This window comes from Dermochelys coriacea, chromosome 7, assembly GCF_009764565.3.
Source record: "Dermochelys coriacea isolate rDerCor1 chromosome 7, rDerCor1.pri.v4, whole genome shotgun sequence".
NCBI classification, from domain to species: domain Eukaryota; kingdom Metazoa; phylum Chordata; order Testudines; family Dermochelyidae; genus Dermochelys; species Dermochelys coriacea.
The window spans coordinates 76,153,987-76,176,522 of record NC_050074.1 but is presented as its reverse complement, the minus strand read 5'-3'; the positions used below and the strand labels follow the sequence as shown (position 1 = coordinate 76,176,522).

Here is a 22,536-nt window from a genome sequence, read left to right as displayed (position 1 = left end):
TTCATTTAAAAAAAACCTAACCCATTTTATTCTCAGTGAGGTGAAACACAAATATGCCACTTGCAGAAATAATGATCAGTTACTAAACACCTTCACCAAATGTCTGTTAATTACTTGAAATCCTCTTGTATCAGAGTTCTGTATCGGTCCTAAGCCCCAGTTGTCATTGTTATGAGACTAATATTGTTGTTCTTAATATTACGAGACCACCTACAAGCTGCAGTCAGTCGCACTAGCGGTTCATTAAGATTGTACCTGTAAAAACAAAACAAATATCCCCCCCCAATATGGTTAGCCTTGTTAAAGAAATAGTACTGCTAATTAGAACTGGCCAAAGCTCAGGGAGATTTGGTTTGCAAGGGATACTGTTATTCAAAATATTGCTTTTATTCTGATTTGGGGGGAGGGGAAGCAAATTTCCATTGAACCAAAGATCCCCAATAATTTTGTTTAAAGAACACTGAAATATGGTGTTCCTGAAACAAAATAGGAAATTAACGTTCCTGTCAATTTCACTTAGCTGCTCCATAACAGTGAGCCTGACTGGGTTCTCAGGATTGCTAGCCCTGAGAGTTCCAGCTCCAGACAGGGCTCTCCCAAGGATGCTGCTATGGAGCATGGAGCTTAGCAGCCCAAAAATCCTTGCAGTAACCATGGCTCCTGCTGTGGAGTAGAAAATCCACCACCTGCAGACTCCTGGCTCCACGGGGTGGTAGGCTCCATGCCTCAGTGCCGGGAGCTTGCCATCCTCCTGAACTGCAAGGGAAGCCTGCCTATTTCTTGGTGTGTAATGGATTCAGAACAAAACATTTTGATCCAGCAAATTGACATTTTCCAAAGAAACTGTTTTACTGGAAAATTTCTGACAGTTCTACTGCTAATACTAATACAATACTAAAGAATGTAGAACCTGCTAGTATGCAAGCAAGTGTCTTCAAGGTATCTGATCATCTCCTACTTCCAAGGAAACCTGCCCTAAAAAAGATCATTTGGTACACACACATGCCAAGCAACCTCTCTCACTGGCACAGAAAAGCTGCTCATTTATTGCACTAACAAAACGATGGAAAAAAAGAGGTGGCTGGACATTAATGGAAGAAAAGAACTGCTTATATCAATTTCTGCTTTCTAATTGGTAACATCACCATCATAACCAATTTTAATTATGTCATTCATATTGGTAATGCATCTTTTATCATGATAGTATATAACACATTTATTGAGAAAATCAGATCTAAGACAACTACAATTCATAGAAACTATTTCATAAAACACTGTCAGAAGACGGGTTTCAGAGTAGCAGCTGTGTTAGTCTGTATTCGCAAAAAGAAAAGGAGTACTTGTGGCACCTTAGAGACTAACAAATTTGAGCATAAGCTTTCGTGAGCTACAGCATCCGATGAAGTGAGCTGTAGCTCACGAAAGCTTATGCTCTAATAAATTTGTTAGTCTCTAAGGTGCCACAAGTACTCCTTTTCTTTTTGTCAGAAGACGAGCGCTCATCTCAATCAGTATTCTGTCATGTAAATAAATATTTCTTTTGCTCCAGTACAGAAAGTCATTTGCATTTGAATCATAAATACACAAGAACTGGTGGTATTTTCTTTTAGTTATTTGACATTTTTCATACAGACGTCACTGAAATATTTACCATGAGATATTGTCTGGCAAGACAGACTGACTCAATAGTGCCCTGGAGGTAGACAGTAGATTTCTTTTGTGGATTACTGGGGTCAGGGAAGTGGATCTGAGCACCAGTTCTCTGCATGATATGTTTGATGTTACTGCCATTTCGACCCATCATAAAGAGATGATGCTGTGCTGCAATATCGAGCTGCGTGCTCACAGGGATTGCAGAGGCCAGACTACCAGCCAGGTGTTCCAGAAGCATGGCTGTTCCTTCCTACAGACAAATAGGAGAAAATAGATTATAGAGAAACAACCAAAACTGCACAGCGGTGGATACAAAATAAGAATTTCATCAGATTACATTTGATTTAGACACCCCACATTTCACATTCCAGAATAAGTAAGCAGCAACATACAAAGGATTTACTAATGTTAAAAAAAAACTATTCTGTTTGAAATCAAGTTAACTTGTAATTCAGAAAGAGTTGGACTGTACCTAACTTATCTTGAACTGCATCTGAACTCCACTGAACTCAAAGGAAGTTAGGTGCTTTGGAAAATCCCATTGGGTACCTATCTGGATCTTTAGGCACCTAAATACCTTTAAAAATCTGGCCTTTAATGTCTTGGCCTCAGTCCTGCCCCTGGTTCCACATAGGGGGAACCTGTGCCCACATGCAGTCACACTAAAGCCAATAGGTATATCTGAACAAATCTAGTTGCAAGATTTGACCCTCGTTTAGGTCTATGAAGTCCTAATGGACTTGAAACCTACCTACTTGACACCACCTTCTCTCTCTGTGCCATACTACCACAGCTGTCATCCATAGAAATACTAAGCTGGAGCTCCCTTGCTTTTAGCTTAAAAGTCTGTTAACAACATGTCCTGAGTGATTGGCCCCTTCCATGTCTTTTGAATTCACTGTTTCCCCCTTTGTCTGAAATAGCCAAAATTTGTTGGCCTTTAGGGTAATATTGCAAGTCCACCTATTTAACCATTTGGGGAGGGCTCAGGTATGCGGGGGTTAGGATTTGGTTTGTCAATTGGTTTACGTTTTTTGCTTACTTGCTGTTTCTGGTGGTAGGTGAGATTGGCCCCTGCTCTGGTATAGCAGTTTTTAATTTTGGCTTGCGATATTAATCATTTCTCAGAGTGCCTAAAGCCTGAGTAAGGTCTCGGATATATTTAAAATTTAAACTGAAGTAAACATATAAAATTAGGTTTCAAACTGAAAACGTTCTTCTATAAATACACAAATCCTATTTTATAAAAAAACCAATACCCTAAAACATTTAAGATCAGTGCATCCAAATTGTTAAAAGCTATAAAATAAATGCCTTCCTGATCAACCAGGGTATTGCAACAAGACACCATTTAAGCAACTAAGTTTTTACACATTTAGGATATCTGGAATAACTTCCGTGAAATGTATTACCTTCACAGCACTAGTATTATTCTGTGACCCTCTGACAATGACAGTAGCACCGTACATTCGAGAACGTTGTTTAAAGGAAACTGAAATGTTATAAGTCTGTGATATATGCTGAATTGTGGGAGAATTAGCATCTGGGATGGGTTGGAGAATTCCAGCTATGGGTAATTCAAACATAAGTACCAAAGGAAGCAGCTCCTAGAGTGAGATTGAGAAAAAAAAATCATTGCATGTATTCGAAGCACAATCACATTTACTCAGCCTACCACAACTTTAATAAAAATTCAGAATTTTCTGTCACTCTGCTGTGATAACATTTAGAATATCTACAATCTCCTTGAGCTCTCTTTAAGAAACTTAAGTTTGGTGACATCATCCAAGGCAAGTTGTTTGCTATCACAAACAAATAGAAAAAATTCATTACCTTGTTGGGGAAAAGGTGAGAATGTCATACTTCGTTAGAAAAATTGCAAAAAAGCCACAGGTTTTTTTTTTTTTTCAAATAAAGAAAGTTAAAAAACAAACAAAAAAAATCCCATGGCATTCCCACACTCTTCTATACTTACATACATATATTGAGCTACATTTGTGAAAATTCATGCAGGGATCTTGCTCCATAGAGGAATGGCTGGGGTTAGAAAAACAATGACTTTTTATGGAAAAGTCCTATAAGTCGTGGTTTCTGTCACAACCATCATAGCCAACAAACATACAGCCTTAATGTACGTACAAGTATAGAACATTAAAACGTCCATAATATGTCATACGGTTCAAAATACAGTTGTGTGAGATACATATAAAATCAAAAGTGATTGAGTGTTATGATGGGGGAAATAAGTACAGAATGTGATTGGTGGGGATGGATTTATTTTGCTACAGTCCCTCACATTAGCTACACCTACTGCATATAACAGTTAAAATTCAATCAAAGGCAACTAAATTACCTCTGCAGAGGCAGAATTTACCACATAATTCTTAGTAAAAGGACTGCAAGATCAAATCTGGTTTATATAGCTGACACTAAATTCAGGCTTTAAATCAGTTTAGGTAACATAAGGTGACTAAACAAGAGTCACTTCAGTATTTTGTAGTTTGTCCACGTGGATGCTAACATTCTTAATATATTTGTAACACATGTGTACACACAACTCATGAGCCCTTTATGCTTATTTTATTATTTAAAATCTGCTAATTAAAAAGATTAAACAAACAAATGACTGCTCATTGTGAATATTGATGACATTTTCTTGCAATTTTGGGTTTTATGATATGATCTGCACAGGGACCACAACACAGAGCCAGTCAAACCTAGAATACTCAGAACTGAACTATCATTTCCCACTCCTATCCCTCAACTTCTTCTATCTCCAGTGTCTTTGAGATGTGAGTTACGGAAATACAAAGTTACCCGTATTCTAACTCTGGCAGACTCCACTCCAGCGGGTTGTCCTGCAATAGACACCTGAAAAAGTCAGAACACAGACAACATAGTATTAAGTTTTCATATAAAGTATCTGAAAAATTCTCCAAATATTTGTGTTATTTTTGATATGTATTGTACTTCTGTTGGTGTAGAAGGCATTTTTTAAAACAGTAGTTGAAAACTGAATCCCTCCAGTAAAGGGTTACTTTTGTATACTGATTTTTATGCTACAAAACTCTTACAATATTCTGAAAACTTTGAACAAATAATGGAAGAAACTATAATCAAAATTCAACATAGTCATAAACTTTTAAAGGACCTAAAAGTTGCAATATTACAACAAAAAATCTTCAAAAACAGACTCCAATGAGAGACTGCTGAATTGGAATTAATTTCCAAACTGGACACCATTAAATTAGGCTTGAGTAAAGACTGGGAGTGGATGGGTCATTACACAAAGTAAAACTATTTCCCCATGTTTATTTTTCCCCCCCTATTGTTCCTCACATGTTCTTGTCAACAGCTGGAAATGGCCCATCTTGATCATCACTACAAAAGGGTTCTCCCCCCACCGGCTGGTAATAGCTCACCTTAACTGATCTCTCTCATTATAGTGTGTATGGTTCTCTGTATGTATGTATATATGTATCTTCCTACTGTATTTTCCACTGCATGCCTCTGATGAAGTAGGCTGTAGACCACAAAAGCTTATGCTCAAATACATTTGTTAGTCTCTAAGGTGCCACAAGTCCTCCTGTTCTGCAACTGTATATTAGTCCTTAAGGTTGATATTGAACATATATTTTTTTTAAAATGACATCCTAAGTTGCCACTGGGAATTTTACTGAATATGCCACTTAAAAAAAACCTGAATAAATTATTAGTATGCTATAATGACAGACTGGAAAGTAAAAATGACCTTTAAATTTGGTAGTATAGAACAGCAAGATTCTTTTTGATGTATTATAATTCAACAAGCAATCTTCACTCTAATAACCACTATAAAGTTGAACTGATTCATCAGATGTTTTCATTTTTGTTAGACATCTACAAACTTTCTAAATAACTTTTAACATACCAAAAACACCTAGAAATTTTAAAAATAAACAAACATCAGTAATCCAGATGCCCTGCTTCTCTACCACTTTCTTATACTGAATGATTGTCCTCTGAATATATGAAAGAATTTGATAAACACATCACTTATTGTCCCTATCTATTCATAAAGGAGAACTTTTGGCAAAAACAGATTTTCTTTCAGTCCACCTAGAATAATCCATTGATTTCCACACCCGATTTAGATATGAAGAGTTAATTTCCATAACCATCAACGTATACAAGCCAGGCAAAAAATAATTAAAACAAAAATAATTATAGAATACCTTAAAAATGGAATAAGCAGCTTATATCAATTAGCCCTGGGCTAATTGGGCTGGCAGCTGGCCCTCATTCCCCAATTAGGGCAGGTTCTTACCAGCCAGCTCCTCTTTATTCACCTAAATGGGGCTGGCATAGCAGGGGGCTGATTCTGCAATCTTTCTAATCAGCACCCTCTCACAACCTCCAAGCATTCTTGTCAAGCACATCTTCCAAGCTGACATCAACCTTCTTCATCATCCCAAACCACCCTTTTCTATGTCTTTCCATGGTCTTTGTACTGTGACGACTAGCTATTGTACTTTCTGGTCAATTTATCCCTTATCTCACACCTCACATAATCCAGCCATCTCAGTAGATACTCCCTCACCTTTCCTATGATGAGGGCTTCTCGTATCATAGCTGTACCATTTCATTGCATAGTCTATCAGCTCATCTTACCCGGAATCCATCTGAACATTCTCATTTTGGCAGTGGAAGAAGTTGTTCTTCTCTTCCCGATTGGCTAGCATTCTGACTCAAATGTCATAGCAGGCCTAATCACGATCTTACATACTTTGGTCTTTAGTTTACTTGGCATATTCTTATAGCAGAAAATTCCTGTCTACTCCCTCCATTTACACCACATGCTCTTCATGTGACTCTGTGACAGATCGCTGAAGCCTAACAGATGGGACAGCACTCTGATCACTGTGGCTTCAATTAGTTCCCTCCTGTTACGGTTGACTGAGGAAATAGGAAGGAATTAGTTAATCAGATAGGAAGGCTGGATGAGTTAAGCAACTAATTGGCTCATCAGATGACTAGCTTGATAAAAGGAAGGAAGGAAGTGTTGGGAAGCAAGGGGCAGGGAGGGAGAACAGGGCTAGCTGGCTGTGCCCAGTTTGAAGGAGATCCAAAGGAAGGGAGATCTCTTTTCCTCCCAGGGTACTGATAAACAGGGCTGAAGGAAATTAGGTCAAATATTAGATCTGTTGTATTGCACTGTACAGGAGTTGCTGGAGGGGACCTGAATAAATTATACAAAGAGGACACAGAAGAAGAGAGTCTGAGTGGTTTCTGTGGTGACCAAGGACGGGGAAGAATCTATGCTCCATTACAAACTGTTAATCTCTGCATGCACATTCCCATCATGGCTCAACAATGAACTGAGGCATCTAAATTGTTGAACAGATTAACTCTATACCACCTAATTTTACTGGCTTCTCATTGAAGCATCACATATTCTGTCTTTTGTTGGCCGATTCGTAAGCCATTTTCTTCTAATGCAGACCTTCAGGGGCCTCCTTCTAAACCCCTTTCCAGTGTGTTATCTTCATGGGACAACATGCTATCAGCAAAAAGCAGGCTTCATGGAGCCTCTCTCCTAATCTCCTACATCCAGGTGTCCATTTTAATCATAAACATGAACAGTGATCCTTGATGTAGACCTATTCTCCCAGAAAATGACTCACTGTAGCCACAGTTGCTTCTCACTGCTGTTCTGCTACCCTCATACCTGTCCATGATAGTCTGAAGATGTGTCTCCAGCAGACTGTGTGACTGAAGGCACCACCATAACAATTCTCTAGAAATATATGCTGTAAAAATATAAATAAAATATTAAATGCTTACTTGGTTGCTCTTTTCTGCTTGATTATTCCTATTTGAGTCTGGAAAATGGATGTGACATCCTGTTTCTTCCATCACTTTTTTAATGTTATTGCCGCCTTTGCCAATCACATGAGAATGTTCTGTATGTGAAACATCCATCTTCAGGGTGACTCGATTACTCTAGAGGCCAAAACATCTATTTATTATTGGATTTTTCAGTGTGGAATAGTTTAACATCACTATTTTGCAGTAAATTATATTTATACAACTATATTATAGACAGTTAGGTCACCAGAATATTCTGACAATGGCTTATTGTCAACTGAATTACAACTTGTTTAATACTGGAACTTTATATTTAATTGCTAAACCATGAATATTTTCTTTTCTTCCAGATAAGGAAATCAGTGTGGACCCAAATACATTATACTCCTATAATACCTGTTTCACAAATGGCAAAACACTTTTAAAGAAAGGTGGATAAAAGTTGCACTAGACTAAGAAACATCAACAGAAGTATTGATGCGTGTCAGTTTACTCTAAGTAAGATGTACTTTTTAGTTTTCAAACTTCCAGATTAAGAGTTAGAAAAATAGTGTTTTCATTCTTTTAAATTAAAACCTAGCTTTCAGATTTCAGGATTCTTATTATATGGTTCTTTTTTGGTTGAGTCTATAATTCTGCCATTTAAAATAAGGCATAAGGTAGTCTGATGCAAATAATTTTTTAAAGTCTAAATGCAAAGACAGGTCTCATTCTCAAGTAAGCAAAGTGGTTTAATGAAATAGCATGTTTTACTCTGAAAAACCTCAGTTTAGTGATCTCTAGGTCACCAGACATCTAGACAGAAATGACTGCCAGCGCACAGGAGAAGCACATAATTAGAACAGTGCAAGTCTGGTGGTGGGGGAGGGGAGATTTAAGAAATAGCTGGCCTCATACAGTATCTAGCTCCAGTTCATGTGGCTCAGACTATTAAAACTAACATTTTAAAAATAGAATATAACACAATAATTAATTCATGGTTTTTAAAAAGTGTTTAAAACAAGAATTGTTTTCTGGCACTTTCTGTGCAGCTGGACCACTGTAAAACATTTATATTGGGGGGGATCAGGGTTATCCATTTGGCCTGGGGAGCATAAAAGAGGAAGACAAACTGGAGGTAGGGGGGAATCTGAGGAGTACAAGGTTCATTCTATAGCAGTTTAAAGTCTACTAGGTGTTCAGTGAACTAAAATCAATCCTTTGCCATAAACTCACATGCAGAATACTGTGCTATAGAAAGGTGGTATGTGCTGACAAATTAGCAATGTGAAACAGCTAGACACACTCTTATTGGCCAATTCTCAAAGGGAGTATTTCCCAACTTCTTTTTTGCCCAAAATAACAGAACAGCTATTTCTGATGCAACTGGTTGGAAATTGTAACTTACACACACACCCTCACTCTCCCTCCCCAGGCAAAATGGGGAACTCCTTGTTTTCCAGGTGGGTCCCCACCTCCTGCTTCCCTGCTATATTGAAGAATGAATGTGTGCGAGCATGTAAAGCTGAGTTAATGGATTTGAGGAGTGGTCTTGAGATCAGCAGTCTCTCTCAAGCTACTATGTGTATGCATCTCTCATACTCCCACCAGACCCTGGCCTTCCATCCCACACTCTGACCAGCTAAAGTGAATCTTTCTCCTTACCTTGGCATGTGGTTCCCTGCTTGTCTCCCATCATGACCACACACAGTTCAACATTAGAGCCCAAATCTCATGGAAACCATTTTTAATAACAAATAATTTCAACACAAGGCCTCTCCCAAAACTAATCAAAGGCACCAGGTGCTGATGAGACCATTAAACTATACTAAATATGCAGTTTCTGAGCCAAGTCATTTCAGAGTTATGACAGACAAATATAAAAAGGTAGGAAAGTGTTCAAATAGTGAGATCACCTCATGCTTTGAACCCACACTTCTCCCAAGTATGTCTTCATATTTGCTTCATGCCATTGGTGTTGAGTCTCATGAAGAAGGTGACCCAATTAAAAGTCACCATGACTCAAAATGAGTGCCAATTCTAATAGGTACAATATAAGGAAATTTTCAACTCTACGATGAGCATCCAGCCTTTATATTTAGCTTTCATAAACCTATTTGGACTTGCTTTAAAATTGACAGAGGTAATATAATGATCTCCATTGGACTTGTAATTTTAAACAGATACACAATTCTCTCCAGTATACTTGTGGTCACAGACCTGGGCCTAAAAGTCCCCAAATACCTATCTATCTATCTCCTGGACCATCATGGAATCTTAAGCCCTACAGCATGTTTCAGTACAGAAAAGTCTTTGAAAAGATTTGTGGATAAGATTATCTCTATAAAATTAAAAATTACCCAATGAAATGAAAAGTTCTCAATCAGTTTGAGGTCGAGGCTTAACTTAACAGCCTACGTCCCACTACTAGGTTTGAAATGCTAGCAGCAGCACTGAGGATAAGGGAGAAAGAGGGGTTTTAGACAAAGATGTCAAAACTGTCTTGCTGAATCTGTGCATTTTGAACCTGAATAATAAACTGACTCTTCCTTTTGGACTCAATGAGATTAGTTTAGCTTTTTCTTTTGAGCATTACCTTGCATTTTTAATATCAATTCACTTTCAAAATAACCTTTTAGTTCTCAGTTTGTTTTTCTGTTATATTAGCGTTTGTCCTACACCTAAGCATTTACATATAGAATGCTTAGATCACCAGAACATCTGAGTGCAGAGAGAATGACTTGTCATTTTATAATTTAAAATCACTTGATCTATGAAAAACTTGATCTATGAACGTAAAAGACTCCCCCAGCCACTTATTTAGTAAGCCTCATTGTAGTCAAATTTCTGACACTCAACATTTCATTTCTGAAATATCATAAAATTAGGAAAACACACCATGCTTTCCACAATTCTGTACTACAAAATTGGCCACACAATCTACTACTTGCAGTGGAGTTTGACTGCATTTTTTAAAAGAGAAAACTCAGTTCAAGTTTTTAGCCAATAAGATAAGGAAAATCTCCCTCCAAATGTGAATGAAATGGAACCAGAAACAGTGTTGTCTTCTTAAGTCTGCATAAAACTGAAAAACAGTTTCAAACAGAAGAGTATTGAATTCAGTATCAACACCCCCACCCCTCCGCGCAAGGGATACTTTACTAATCATATTATTCATTTTAATGTAAAATTTTAATAAAAGCATCTGCTTTTATATTTAAGTTGCTGCAGAATTCAGCATCATTATGGCATGGAAATAGGGGCTTGCACACAGGAATTTGGCCCAGGACTCAATTTTTAAACTAATTTTCTTCTTACTTTTGTGTCCAAGACAGACATGATCTTCTCCTTAGCTTCTTTAACATTTTCTTTTTTTCCAGAGACTTTAATATGGGGATCTAAATAAAGAGAAAAAAAGATCAACAAACAAGGGACATGGGGAAAAAAATCTATCAAAATACTTACTCTTCCATGATCAAGCATTAAACAAATAACCTACTTTTAAATTTAAAAAAAGCTTTTCATTGTTCCTTTTAAAAAGAAACAGCTACTTTAGATATGTTAAACTTTAGAGGTGAACTAGAGTACCAAACTCTTTTGACATTGGCTAAATTACTCCAGCATGTTAATAATCAATTCATTCACTCTTCCTACGTGTTTTATTGTGCTCCGTAATATCGTAATAACAAACTCTGTTTTAAAAAAATGCAAGATTACATATTACTACTGTGATATGACAAAGCACTCTATTGCAGTGTAGACATGTAACAAAACTACAAAAGACATCTCTTGCTGAATGCTAGTAATGGGCAACCCATAGCCATTTGATGTCACAGTGTTTTTTTTATATGCCAGTTTATGCTTCTTCCATACAGAACCTAATCTGTGGATGCTTACCAACTCTTAATTATGCAATTAATGTAGTTATGAGATCTCTATACTGTTGTTGTTAGTCATTACACTTAATCACAAAGCATTGGAATGGACATAAAAAGCTCCTTTCCTTGGACCATTAACAACAATTAATGCATGTACAAAATATATTTTACACATTTAGGAGGCACTCAATACGGAGTATCACCTTACTGAAGTTTTTGCTTAATCAGACCTAAAGCACTGAATGTAAAAACTTAGGTATTGACCATAAGAGTTTTTAATTATCAATGAAATATGAGATTATGATGTATCCCCAAAGAGTTATCAAGCAGAGTACAATGACAATTAAACAAAACCAGGGGGTTAAATTCTGAAACTCTTATTCAGTCAAAATGGTCATTGGAGAATCTGGCTCATGGAAATTAAACAGTACTTGGAACTAACCCCAGTGTCCATTAACTGAAAAGGACACCTTAAATAGAAGAGCAGCACCATCTGGTGTCTGGAAATGTGAATTACCATAATCCAATATTCCCTAACAGAAATGGGCCCAAACCAAACCAAACCACCCTGAATTTTCAGGTATTAGATCTGGATTTTGTAGTTTGGATCCGGTCTTGTCTCTTTTCTCCTAAAAATGAGACTGTATGCCTATTCACAGTGTAGTGTGGCCCTTTCCCCCATAGTGGAATTTGCACTTGCTCAAGGAACTTCTAAATCCACTGTTGCACAATGCATACTAATGTGATTACACCTTGTACTGCATTTTAACAAAAGCCATCCAACATTTTGTAATACGTATGGGCATTCAAATTTTCAATGGAAGGGGGAAAACAGATATACCAACAGACAAAACCTACCTCTCTTCTATCACCAGAAATTTAAAACAGTCAATCATAACATCCTTTATTTTCAACTGATTACAAAAGGTTTACAACTCAAAAGAGACAATTTGCAATGCTTAGATACTGTTATGTTCCAAAACAAGAGGGAGCAAGTTTTATCTCAACAAGTTTTTAAAAAGTTCAACTGAGGAGAAAGGAACTCTGGAGGCATAGATAATTTGCTGCCAAATTGCACAGAAATCACAAATATGCAACATTTTGAGTTCTAATCAGACTTAAACAGGCATAGTTTTATTTTTTAATGGAAAACCATCACAAAAATGTGGTGTACACTCATGGCATTTACAGAAGCTCAGAAATCCTGCTCTTCCAGACTTTCCACAACGGTGGTACTGAGCACCTCAACAATTTTTTAAAGGGCATTTTCTTTATTTGTTTCTCTTGTTTTAAGTTCGGCATAACCCAAGTGGTTCAAATATATTTTAGCTCAAAATGTTTGAAAAAGCTGCTACAAGCAATGATTCTTAGAAGCAGAGATCCAAGCACATTATGAATGCTACAAGTATCCGCTTAGAGATGACATAAAAGTATAATTGTATTTTCCTGAAAAGTGGATAAATAATTTTTAACAATATATTTCAACACACTTCTGACCAATGACAGAAGGTACCTGAGGCCACCATCTTGGTATCTCCTGAAACTTTGTGAAACCCAATTGAGCGAGTGCTGTTCAATTGACAGTAAACAGAGATAGGCAGACACAGTACTAACATGCAAAAAATTTAAGTGAGGATAGATTGGGGCAGGGGGTCTCCATTTTTTATTTCCTTTGGCTTTTTAGATTTTGTTGGTGTTCTCAGACTCACAAATTTCTCAAGTTTATTATACTTTCAGCCTTTATTTTTGTACCCTAAAAAGAATAAAAGCAAAGTATGTTACAGAATGTATTCAATTTTCTTCCAAAAAACAAGAAAACTCAACTAAGCCACCATTAGAGATTTTGAAATTCAATACCATTTTCACAGTCTATAAAATCTGTCAAGATTACAGTCTTAATCTCCTTTACAAAATTTTCCTACAATGACAATATAAGAGTAAGAATGTGCATATGTTGCTCGTCTATAGAATTCACACTTTCAGACTCGGCCCTCTCTTTCTTTCCATCAGGGAAGGGCAATTTATGGGAACGTCTTGCACCTGACTGCTGTAATTCTAATTCTTGTAATTATCATTCCTAAGAGAGTTATACAGGTACTGAAACAAAGAAGTTCAATATCTGCCCTGTAACATTAAATCATTGAATACTGAAAAGTGGCAAGTTGAATTATCCAGGAACTGCTCAGGTAATTTATTCATAGATTCCGAGAGTTTTAACTCAGAACAAAGAAGATCATTAGATCTTCACCTAGTCTAGCCCCCTGTATATCACAGGTGATTAAATTTCACCCAGTTACTCCTGTATTGAGCCCAGTAATTTCTATTGACTACTGCATATCTTCCAAAAAGACATCCAAGTCTTGATTTGAAGACAACAAGAAATGGAGACTCTATAAATTCCCTTGGTAGTTTGTCTAATTTAATGGTGAATCTCACTATTAAAAATGTGTGCCTATTTTCTAATTTGAATTTGTTGGTCTTTAGCTTTCAGGTCACTGGTTCTTATTATTCCTTTCTCTGTTTGATTAAAGCACTGCAATACCTGGTATTTTTTTCCCATGAACGTACTTAGTAATCAAATTTCCTGCCAATCTTTTTGATAAAATAAACAGATTGAGCTCTAAGTCTCTCACTGTGAGGCATCCAGCCCTCGAATAGTATTTATGGCTCTTTTCTGTACTCTACCTAAATGTTCAACATCAGAACTGGATGTAGTATTCCAGCATCATCACCAATGCTGTAAATAGAGGTAAAATCACCTTACTACTTTCCTGTTTATAGGATCCTTACCCAAGGATCTTATCAGCCCTATTTGCAACAGCACTGCATTTGGAGTTTATGTTCAGTTGTTTATCCACTATGACCCCAAAATCCTTTTGAGTCACTGCTTTCTAGGGTACAGTTCCCCATTCTGTAGATTCGGTGTGCATTCCTTGTCCCTAGATGTATAACTTGGCATATTGCTGTAGTAAAACTGATGTTTGAAGAGACACAGCTTACCAAGCAATCCGGATCACTCTCTCTGACTGCCCTATCACCATCATTTTTACTGCTCTGCTAGTCTGTGTCATCTGTAAATTTTAATCAACAGTGATTTCTTCCAGATTGTTGGCAAAAATATTGAGTAGTGTGAAGCCTAGTTATGAAGTTTACACACACTGAAAATGAAAGTGGTGACACCAAACAAAAACACTCAATGAGTTATTGCTTTTGGGGAAATGAGGGGAGGCAGGCAGAGGGCAATTAACAAGTACACAACAGTGAGTTAGTTAATGATAGGAAAAGGAGTAAAGGCAAATAAGAATAGTTTTTGCAATGCCTTTGAGGAAACAAGAACTAAAGAGGAAATAAGCCTGTTAGTGAAGGAGGAGGGAGAATGAAACTAACGACTCCAATGGCAAACTTAACTTTTTACAAAAGTGTCTTCAACGATAGAAATGAAGTTTGAATTGTCATTGCTAAAGAGCAGGTGAGGGAAAACTTGGATATTTTGAAAATATATATATCAGATAGTCCTAACAACAAGGTGGATGAGGTAATGTCTTTAATTGAACCAATTCTGTTGGTGGCAGATATAAGCTTTTGAGCTTCACAGAGCTCCTCAAGTGTGGAAAAGGTAACTAGAGTGTCACAGCTAAATACAAGGTGTGACAGATTGTTAAACATAAGGGGTTAACACATGTAGAAAGAAACGACTTAAAATGAAGTGGGCAAATAATACTTCTACAGTCATAGGACAAAGGAGGGGTAATATAGTCCATCACCCACATATACCACATCCCCACTGAGAGTCATAAGAAAAAAGAATCATCTGACTGGCCACTTCCCAGTGGACAAAACCACACACTTGATTATGATATCAATTACCTCCTGAAAACAATCGCCAGTGAAATCCTTAAACATCACGTCCACCACAATCTCTCCACCACTGAGAGGACAGCTATACAATCCCTGAAATCCAACCACTAGATACTGATCAAACCAACAGACGAATGGGGTGCCATCATAGTTCTCAACCACGATGACTACATCAACGAAGCCAACCAACAACTCCCTGACAACACTTACTATAAAGAACTCAAAGACAACATTCCCCCCACCCCCACAACAATTCACACAGGAATTTAAGGATATCATGAAATTGTTCCCCAAACAACTCCTAGAGAAACTCTCATCTCCCACATACTCACCCCACATACCTTCTACATACTTCCCAAGATATACAAACAAGAGAACCCAGGCAAACACACTATATCCGACCCTGGCATTCTTAATGAAGGAATATCAGGACTCGTAGAAACAATCCTCAAACCACTCACCAAACAAAGGGTCAGTTTCCTCCAGGACACAACCAACTTCCTCCAGAAACTCAACAATATTAACATTCTCCCTCAGAACATTATTCTTGCTACCATGGAGGTCATGTTCCAATACACCAATTTCCCTCAACATAACAGCATCGCGGCATGCCTCAAATACCTACAAGACAATGGACAACAATCACATATTCACCTTAAACTATCCATTTCATTCTCACCCATAACAACCACATCCTGAAAGAAATCTTTCACAAACCCCCTCTTGTGGCCTTCATTGCTCCCTCCCTCCCACCTCACCAAGCTTATTGTCAGAAGCAAAGTCCCTACAGACTAAGACTCACCACCTCAAAATGGCACCACTCTGCCAAAACAGATGCAAATCCTGCAGAGATATCTCCACTGCTATGACGATCCATGCCTATCACAGAGTGTGCTGTACCCCATCCAGTGTATCAAATGCTCTAACAACTATGCCGCTGAAATCAGACAATCATTACGCTCTCAAATGAACTCATAGGAAAATGATAAAAGACAAAAACATCTTATCATTGGGTGAAAACGCACTCTATCTGCCCTCTCAGTCTTCATTCTCAAAATAAACCTGTACTACACCTTGAAAAGACAAACATGGGAATTTAAATTTCATAACTGTGCTAGACACTAAAAACCATGGTCTCAATAGAGATGCTGGTTTTATGGCTCATTATAACAATTTGTAACCTACTAGCCCTCCTTTTTCCTCTGACTACAGGGTGTTAATTGCTCACTTCATTTTAAGTGGTTTCTTCCAACATCTGTCACACCTAATATTTAGGTGAGACACTCTAGTTACCTTTTTCAGACCTGAAGAGCTCTGTGAACCTCAAAAGCCTGTCTCATCCACCAACAGAAGTTGGTCCAATAAAAGATATTACCTCGTCCACTTGGTCTCTCGTATCCAGAGACCAACATGGGTACAAAAACACTGCAAACAAGTCCTAAAAGAATGCATTCTGTGGTGTTAATGGGATTCAGTTCACAAGTTTGCCAACTGCTGAATTATTTTTTTCATTTAAGAGTCATGAAGAACTGGAAAAATTCTTCTGATTAAGGCCTATTCTACACTAGAAAATTAGGTCAGCATATTTCTGTTGCTCAGTGCCATGAAAAATCCACACTCCTGAGTGGCATAGTTAAGCAGACCTAAGTCCTCACATAGACAGACTGATGGAAGAATTCTTCTGTCAACCTAGCTCAGGGGTAGGCAATCTTTCTGGCCCAAGGGCCACATCTCTGTATGGAAATTGTATGGCGGGACATGAATGCTCATGAAATTGGGGTTGGGGTGCAGGATGGGGTGAAGGCTCTGGAGTGGGGCCAGAAATGAGGAGTTGAGGTGCGGGAGGGCACTCCAGGCTGGGGCAGGGGTTGGGGGGAGGCGAGGGCTCTGGCTGGGGTTGTTAATAATTCTAGCGTTTAATTCAAGTAAACGGGAGTTCAAACATAAAAAGAAAAGTCACTAAACAACTACATAAAAATAAAACCATAAGCAATGAAGAACCCACATAAAGAATGAACAAGCATGGCTGCTTTTTTGTAAGAAATATAAAATTGCTGGATGAAGTGAATGAAGTAAATATTTCCCAAGAGTTGTACTGGTATTTTTGAACAGACATAATAGATAACAAAAGTGATGCACAGCTTACAGAGCTGTAACAACACCGATTTGTGTAGCTTGGTAAATATGATGGCGTCAGGAGGATGGTAAGATCTGAAAGTGGGGCTTGTGACAGCTTACCTTATCTAATGCTACTTTGCATCATAAAACACTGCCTACTTTAAACCAGGTATAAATGACTCTTCCTCTTAAACAGAGCTCATTGTCTTAATTGCTCAGCGATTGTTAAGACTATTATTGTAATAGACTGCACTTTAACACTTATACTGAAAATTGACTAAATCCTGTATGTCAATGATTTCCAGATCTAATGTGCTCAGTTTAAAAATTAATTAAAAAAATTGTCTCTCTCCATGCTAGTCCCAAACTCAAATTGTGAACTACAATCATGCTGGATTCTTTGCTTCTCATTCTTCATCACTACTATTATGTTGACAAAAATCTTCCCTCATCATTCTCTGCAATTCCAGTATCTTCCAATTATTCTCTCAGTGACACCTGTGTAATCTCATTAGTTACACCTGTACAAAGCTACTGAAAGCGACTGGCACAGTTATTGAAACCTGGGAAACCTGCTCTTGATTATGTACAAGCAGAACAGAATCCAGTTCACATGTCCACTGCTATTTTTTGCTCTGCATTGCTAACAGGAGTAAAAGCTTATTTTACTAAATAAAGCGAACAGATATGAACAAATAGAGGAAGCGGAGCTGCTGAGTAAGAATATATTGTTCTTGCACAGTCACTTCACAGCATGCAATCCACACTCCTGAAACACATAGCTATGACAACCTAATCCACAGTGTAGACAGCAGTAGGTTGATGGAAGAATTCTTCCATCAGCCTAGCTACTGCCCCTCAGAGATATGGAATAACTACGTCAATGGGAGAACACCTCCCATCATCGTCAGTAGCACTGTGCTGCCGTAGTGGTTTAAGTATAGACACTCTCAGATATAACAGTAACATGACTAAGAGTACCATATCTTTGCCCCTTTCACCATAATATAATAAAATTCCTATATCCAAAAATTAAAATACACAGCAGAGGTTTGCTACAATATCATTACCATACCAACCATGTAAAAAACACAACCAAACTACAAATCCAATCACATTAAATATGCTAGCTACAGGGGCTGTTTTAAAAATATGGATTAAAATTATATCCCCAACAGAAAAGTAACTTTTTTGAATATGTTATTGTAACTGTCAGTCTAGCAAGTGGAAAAATATTCCAATTGACTTCAATGGAGTCAGGATTTCACCCCCAATTTCATCCTTCTATGTGGCTGTGCACATTTTATAGAAAACTCCCCAAACTGGACCCTTTACCCAGGGGATTTCTTTCAGAACTGCTCTGTCATTGGATGGGAGTGAAAAAGAAGCATTTTTTCCTGAACAAAAAATAGCATATGATAACAGATGTGTTAAATCATTACTTCATACACTCTCTCTCTCATACCTCCCCTCCCCCCCGTAGCCTTCAAATTGTTACCAATGAATGCATGGTTTACTACACACTTTGTACAAAGCATTAATTACAAATTCAGTTGCTCTGCCTTTCTAAATGCTTTGGCAACTGCTGCCATCAACTAGGAGCCAATTCCTTTACAATCCTTGTTCCAAAGGAGTTGTTATTTTTTGGCACTACAAATATAAGATTGTCCATCAATTACAGATGATAAGGGATGCCCATTTGTTGTAGAAATTATGTCAGATACAGACTGCTGAATATAAACCCTTCACCCCTAAGACTAAGTTTCAATATATAAATAGAATAGCCTGCATGCACATCCCTCCAGCTGAAGGGCAACCAGTTCCAGTAGCACCTATCACTACCATCCACCTTCTACAAAGGTTCTTTCAGGGCAGCACTCCAAAGCTGTCGGCTCTCTCAGGGGTGCAGTACCAGCAAAAAATATCATACTGTTTCTCCTGCTCTACAGATGCCAGAATCTATATGCTTTCAGCACAATAACGGACCTTCCAGGACTCCAGTACACATTAACAACAAGGTAATGACCCAATCTGAACCCTCATGTCTGTATTGCACCACTCTGCCTCCTGTTATCTTCCCCATCCACAATGTTCCTCCTTTTTCCCCATACATCTCCTCTTTCCTTCCATCCTCTCCTGCTTTGACATTACTCCTCCTCCATCACCCTTCTTACTTCATCTATATTCTCCCTTTAAAAATACATTTAAAATTAATTTAATTAAAGTAAAATCTCTCTCTTGCTAATATTAAAGGTTCACACATGACAGACTTAACTCCCTAAGCTTTTTTGTAACCTTTGTACTCTCCCCTTCTTGTATCCTATCTTAGGCCTGGTCTACACCAGAAAGCTTTGCACCAGTGTAGCTACACAGGTATAGCTATACCAGCAAACCCTTCTAGTACAGATGCAGATTACATTGTCAAAAAAAGTGCGTTGGGCAGTATATCTTATGCCAGTTCAGCAAGTGAATAAGCTATTCCAGCAAAAGCATTTTTATGCCAGTAAACCACAGCTTTTGCCAATATAGAAACATCACAAATAATCACACCCCTAACTGACTGAAGTTTCTAATATAGATTTACATTTAGATTGCAAGCTCTTCAGAGCAAGGATTATGTATCATTTGTTTAGAGATGAAACACTGAATGCTTTAAAAATAACACGTAGCTTAGTCATGACTGTACGAGACTTGGAGTAACCCCGGAAGGTACTGAAAAGCTAGACAATTGGGCTACAAATGGCAGATGAAATTCAGTATTGAGAAATTCAAAGTAGTTTTCATTGTTTACATACAATTTGAACTCCTATACACATGTAGCTATTTAGGAAGAAACACTTAGGCATTCTCGATGACAAAAACATCTTTCCAATGAAAACATCTGCTCAGTGATCAACAGTGGTCCAAAGCAAACAATATATTAAGGAGTATGAAGAACAAGACCATACTGAAAACAAATACCATTATGTAAATGGAAGGTATGCCCTCACCAGGAATGCTACTCAGTTATTATTTAAATGTTTAATTTGCAGTAGCACCCAAAGGCCATAGACAAAACTGAAGTTGTTCTGTGTTAGGCACTGTACAAACACAAGAAGATGGATGTCTCTATCCCACAGAATCATCCCATCTCATAAGAGCATACCAGAAATGGGATACAAATAGAAGAAAATATAAGTATAAGAAAAAAGGAACATCAATGAAATTGAAAGGCAAGATATTTCAAAGAAAAATCTTTAAAAGTTAAAAAAAAATACTGAATACAATACGTAGTTATCCCCGGATCTCACTGCCACAAGACATGACTGATTGGTGCCAAGTGCTTAATACAGTGGTTCTCAACAGGACTAGACATTTATATGGATGAGAACATCCATGGTTACATAAAAAGTATATAGAGTGTAAAGAACACTCATGATTCACAACAAAGGTCACCAAACAACTGATAGGAGTTAGGAAAAAGCATCCCTTTTGGGCAGCTTAGTCCATACTTATTCATTATGGGATTTCTTGATCCTTACTCTAAGGCATTTGGTACTGGCCGCTGTTGTTGGCCCCGATATCTGAGTCTATGCGCTACTGGTCTGATTCACTAATTTCTATGTTAATATTTGCAATGTGGAATTCCACTAGCCAGAGATGTTGGACAAGAAGCCGCCTTTATTTTCTCTCTTCTCCTCACTATTCCAATCCCCCAAATTGGTCTGGTGCCTTCCCAAGCTAAGAAACAGAAGACTCAGGACCTTTCTGTGTTAGGTGTTCTACTTTTCCCAAACACTATAGCACATTTTTTTCTATTTTTAAAACAGTTCTATTATTCAAACTGAGGACTTATTCTCATTTACACTAAAGCTCCTTTATCCCACTCTGCACTTTAAAGTAGCCTTAGTGTAAATGGCAATAAGGTCCTGACTTTTTAAAACAGAATATACAATATAAAATCTTAGAAAAGAAGGCTGGTCTTGTGGTTAAGACACTGAAATGTGACTCAGGGGATCTGCCTCTGACACAGATTTCCTGTGTGACCTCTGACAAATTGCTTAATCGCATGGTGTCTTAGATCACAATCTGTTTAAACCCCTTCGCCTCCCCCCATCCCCCGGCCAAAATAGAACAAAGCAGGCCTACCTCAGGGATATTGTGAGGAAAAATTCATTAATGTCTGTGAAGCACTCAATTTATGGTGACGGAGGATTTGCAAGTCTCTAGACAAACGTGATTACAATTTTTCGAGTTACACAGTTAAATTAAAAGTAAGGCTCACAGCATTCGGATAGAAAAAGGTCCATTTATTGTGACTGAAGATTATGAAATGTACTACGTGAAGAACTCTAAACTCCAAGCAGGTGACTGAGTGGATAAGAAAAATTAAATTTTGAAGGGCTGCATCCTACTCTCTCTCTCCCTCCCCTCATGTCTTTGCTATCTCTCTGCTTTCCCTCTTACTTGTCTCTCCGGTCAGAACATCCTTAGAAGAATATTTGTGCTGCTCCTTCAGGGAGCATTACAATGAAGCTGGGAAGGAAAAATAAATCCTTTTCCGTTTGCTTCTCCCAGCATTTCATGGAAAACAGTGTAGGTGCAACCCCTCAAATGATTTCCTTGCTTAGTCATTTGAACACCCTAAGAACATTAAACTCTGGAACACATTGCATTACAACAATCCTGCACCCACTGAAGTCTGCTATTTCCCCCTCATTACACTATACACTGATCAGAGTATCATTCAAGTTCTTGCAAAGGAGATTGACTACAACAGCAGGAGAAATTGCTAAATACTGGACAAAATGCATTGTGGCATTTAGATTTGGGAAGACAGTTGTCAAAAAATGATTTACTGTTTATCAAAACTCATCATAGAAGTCAAGTTAGATTTTTTTTTTAAATGAATATCCAAAGAGCACACTAAGTAATGTGGCTGTTTAATGTGATCACATTACTGAAAACTGTAACTGCATAATCAGCCCCTGTAAAAAGAGTAACAATTTTATTATAAAATATATTAGCAAATCCTACGTTCAGACCTGTCAATAGGCATGGAAATATCAAGGCACAGCAACAAATTATAGAAAAGTTTAGAATTCCAAAAAAGAACCAAAGACAGCCAGAAATATTAAGCAAGCTTAAACTGATTACCTGTATATTTTAGTATTTTTGGAGAGAAAACTATTGATGACTGGATTTCTGGATCCAGTGACAAGGA

The 22,536-nt window shown here is 37.7% G+C and overlaps 1 protein-coding gene across 1 annotated transcript in view; it reads right to left on the bottom strand.

Moving 5' to 3' along the window:
* BICC1 (BicC family RNA binding protein 1) overlaps nucleotides 1-22,536 on the bottom strand; it is a 229,681-nt gene that overhangs the window by 32,260 nt on the left and 174,885 nt on the right. The window contains exons 4-8 of the mRNA XM_038411732.2: nucleotides 10,798-10,877; nucleotides 7,477-7,635; nucleotides 4,471-4,524; nucleotides 3,066-3,260; nucleotides 1,652-1,903 (exon numbers count right to left, since the gene is read on the bottom strand). Coding sequence (XP_038267660.1) covers nucleotides 1,652-1,903; nucleotides 3,066-3,260; nucleotides 4,471-4,524; nucleotides 7,477-7,635; nucleotides 10,798-10,877 — 740 coding nt within the window. The remainder of the gene's footprint in view (nucleotides 1-1,651; nucleotides 1,904-3,065; nucleotides 3,261-4,470; nucleotides 4,525-7,476; nucleotides 7,636-10,797; nucleotides 10,878-22,536) is intronic.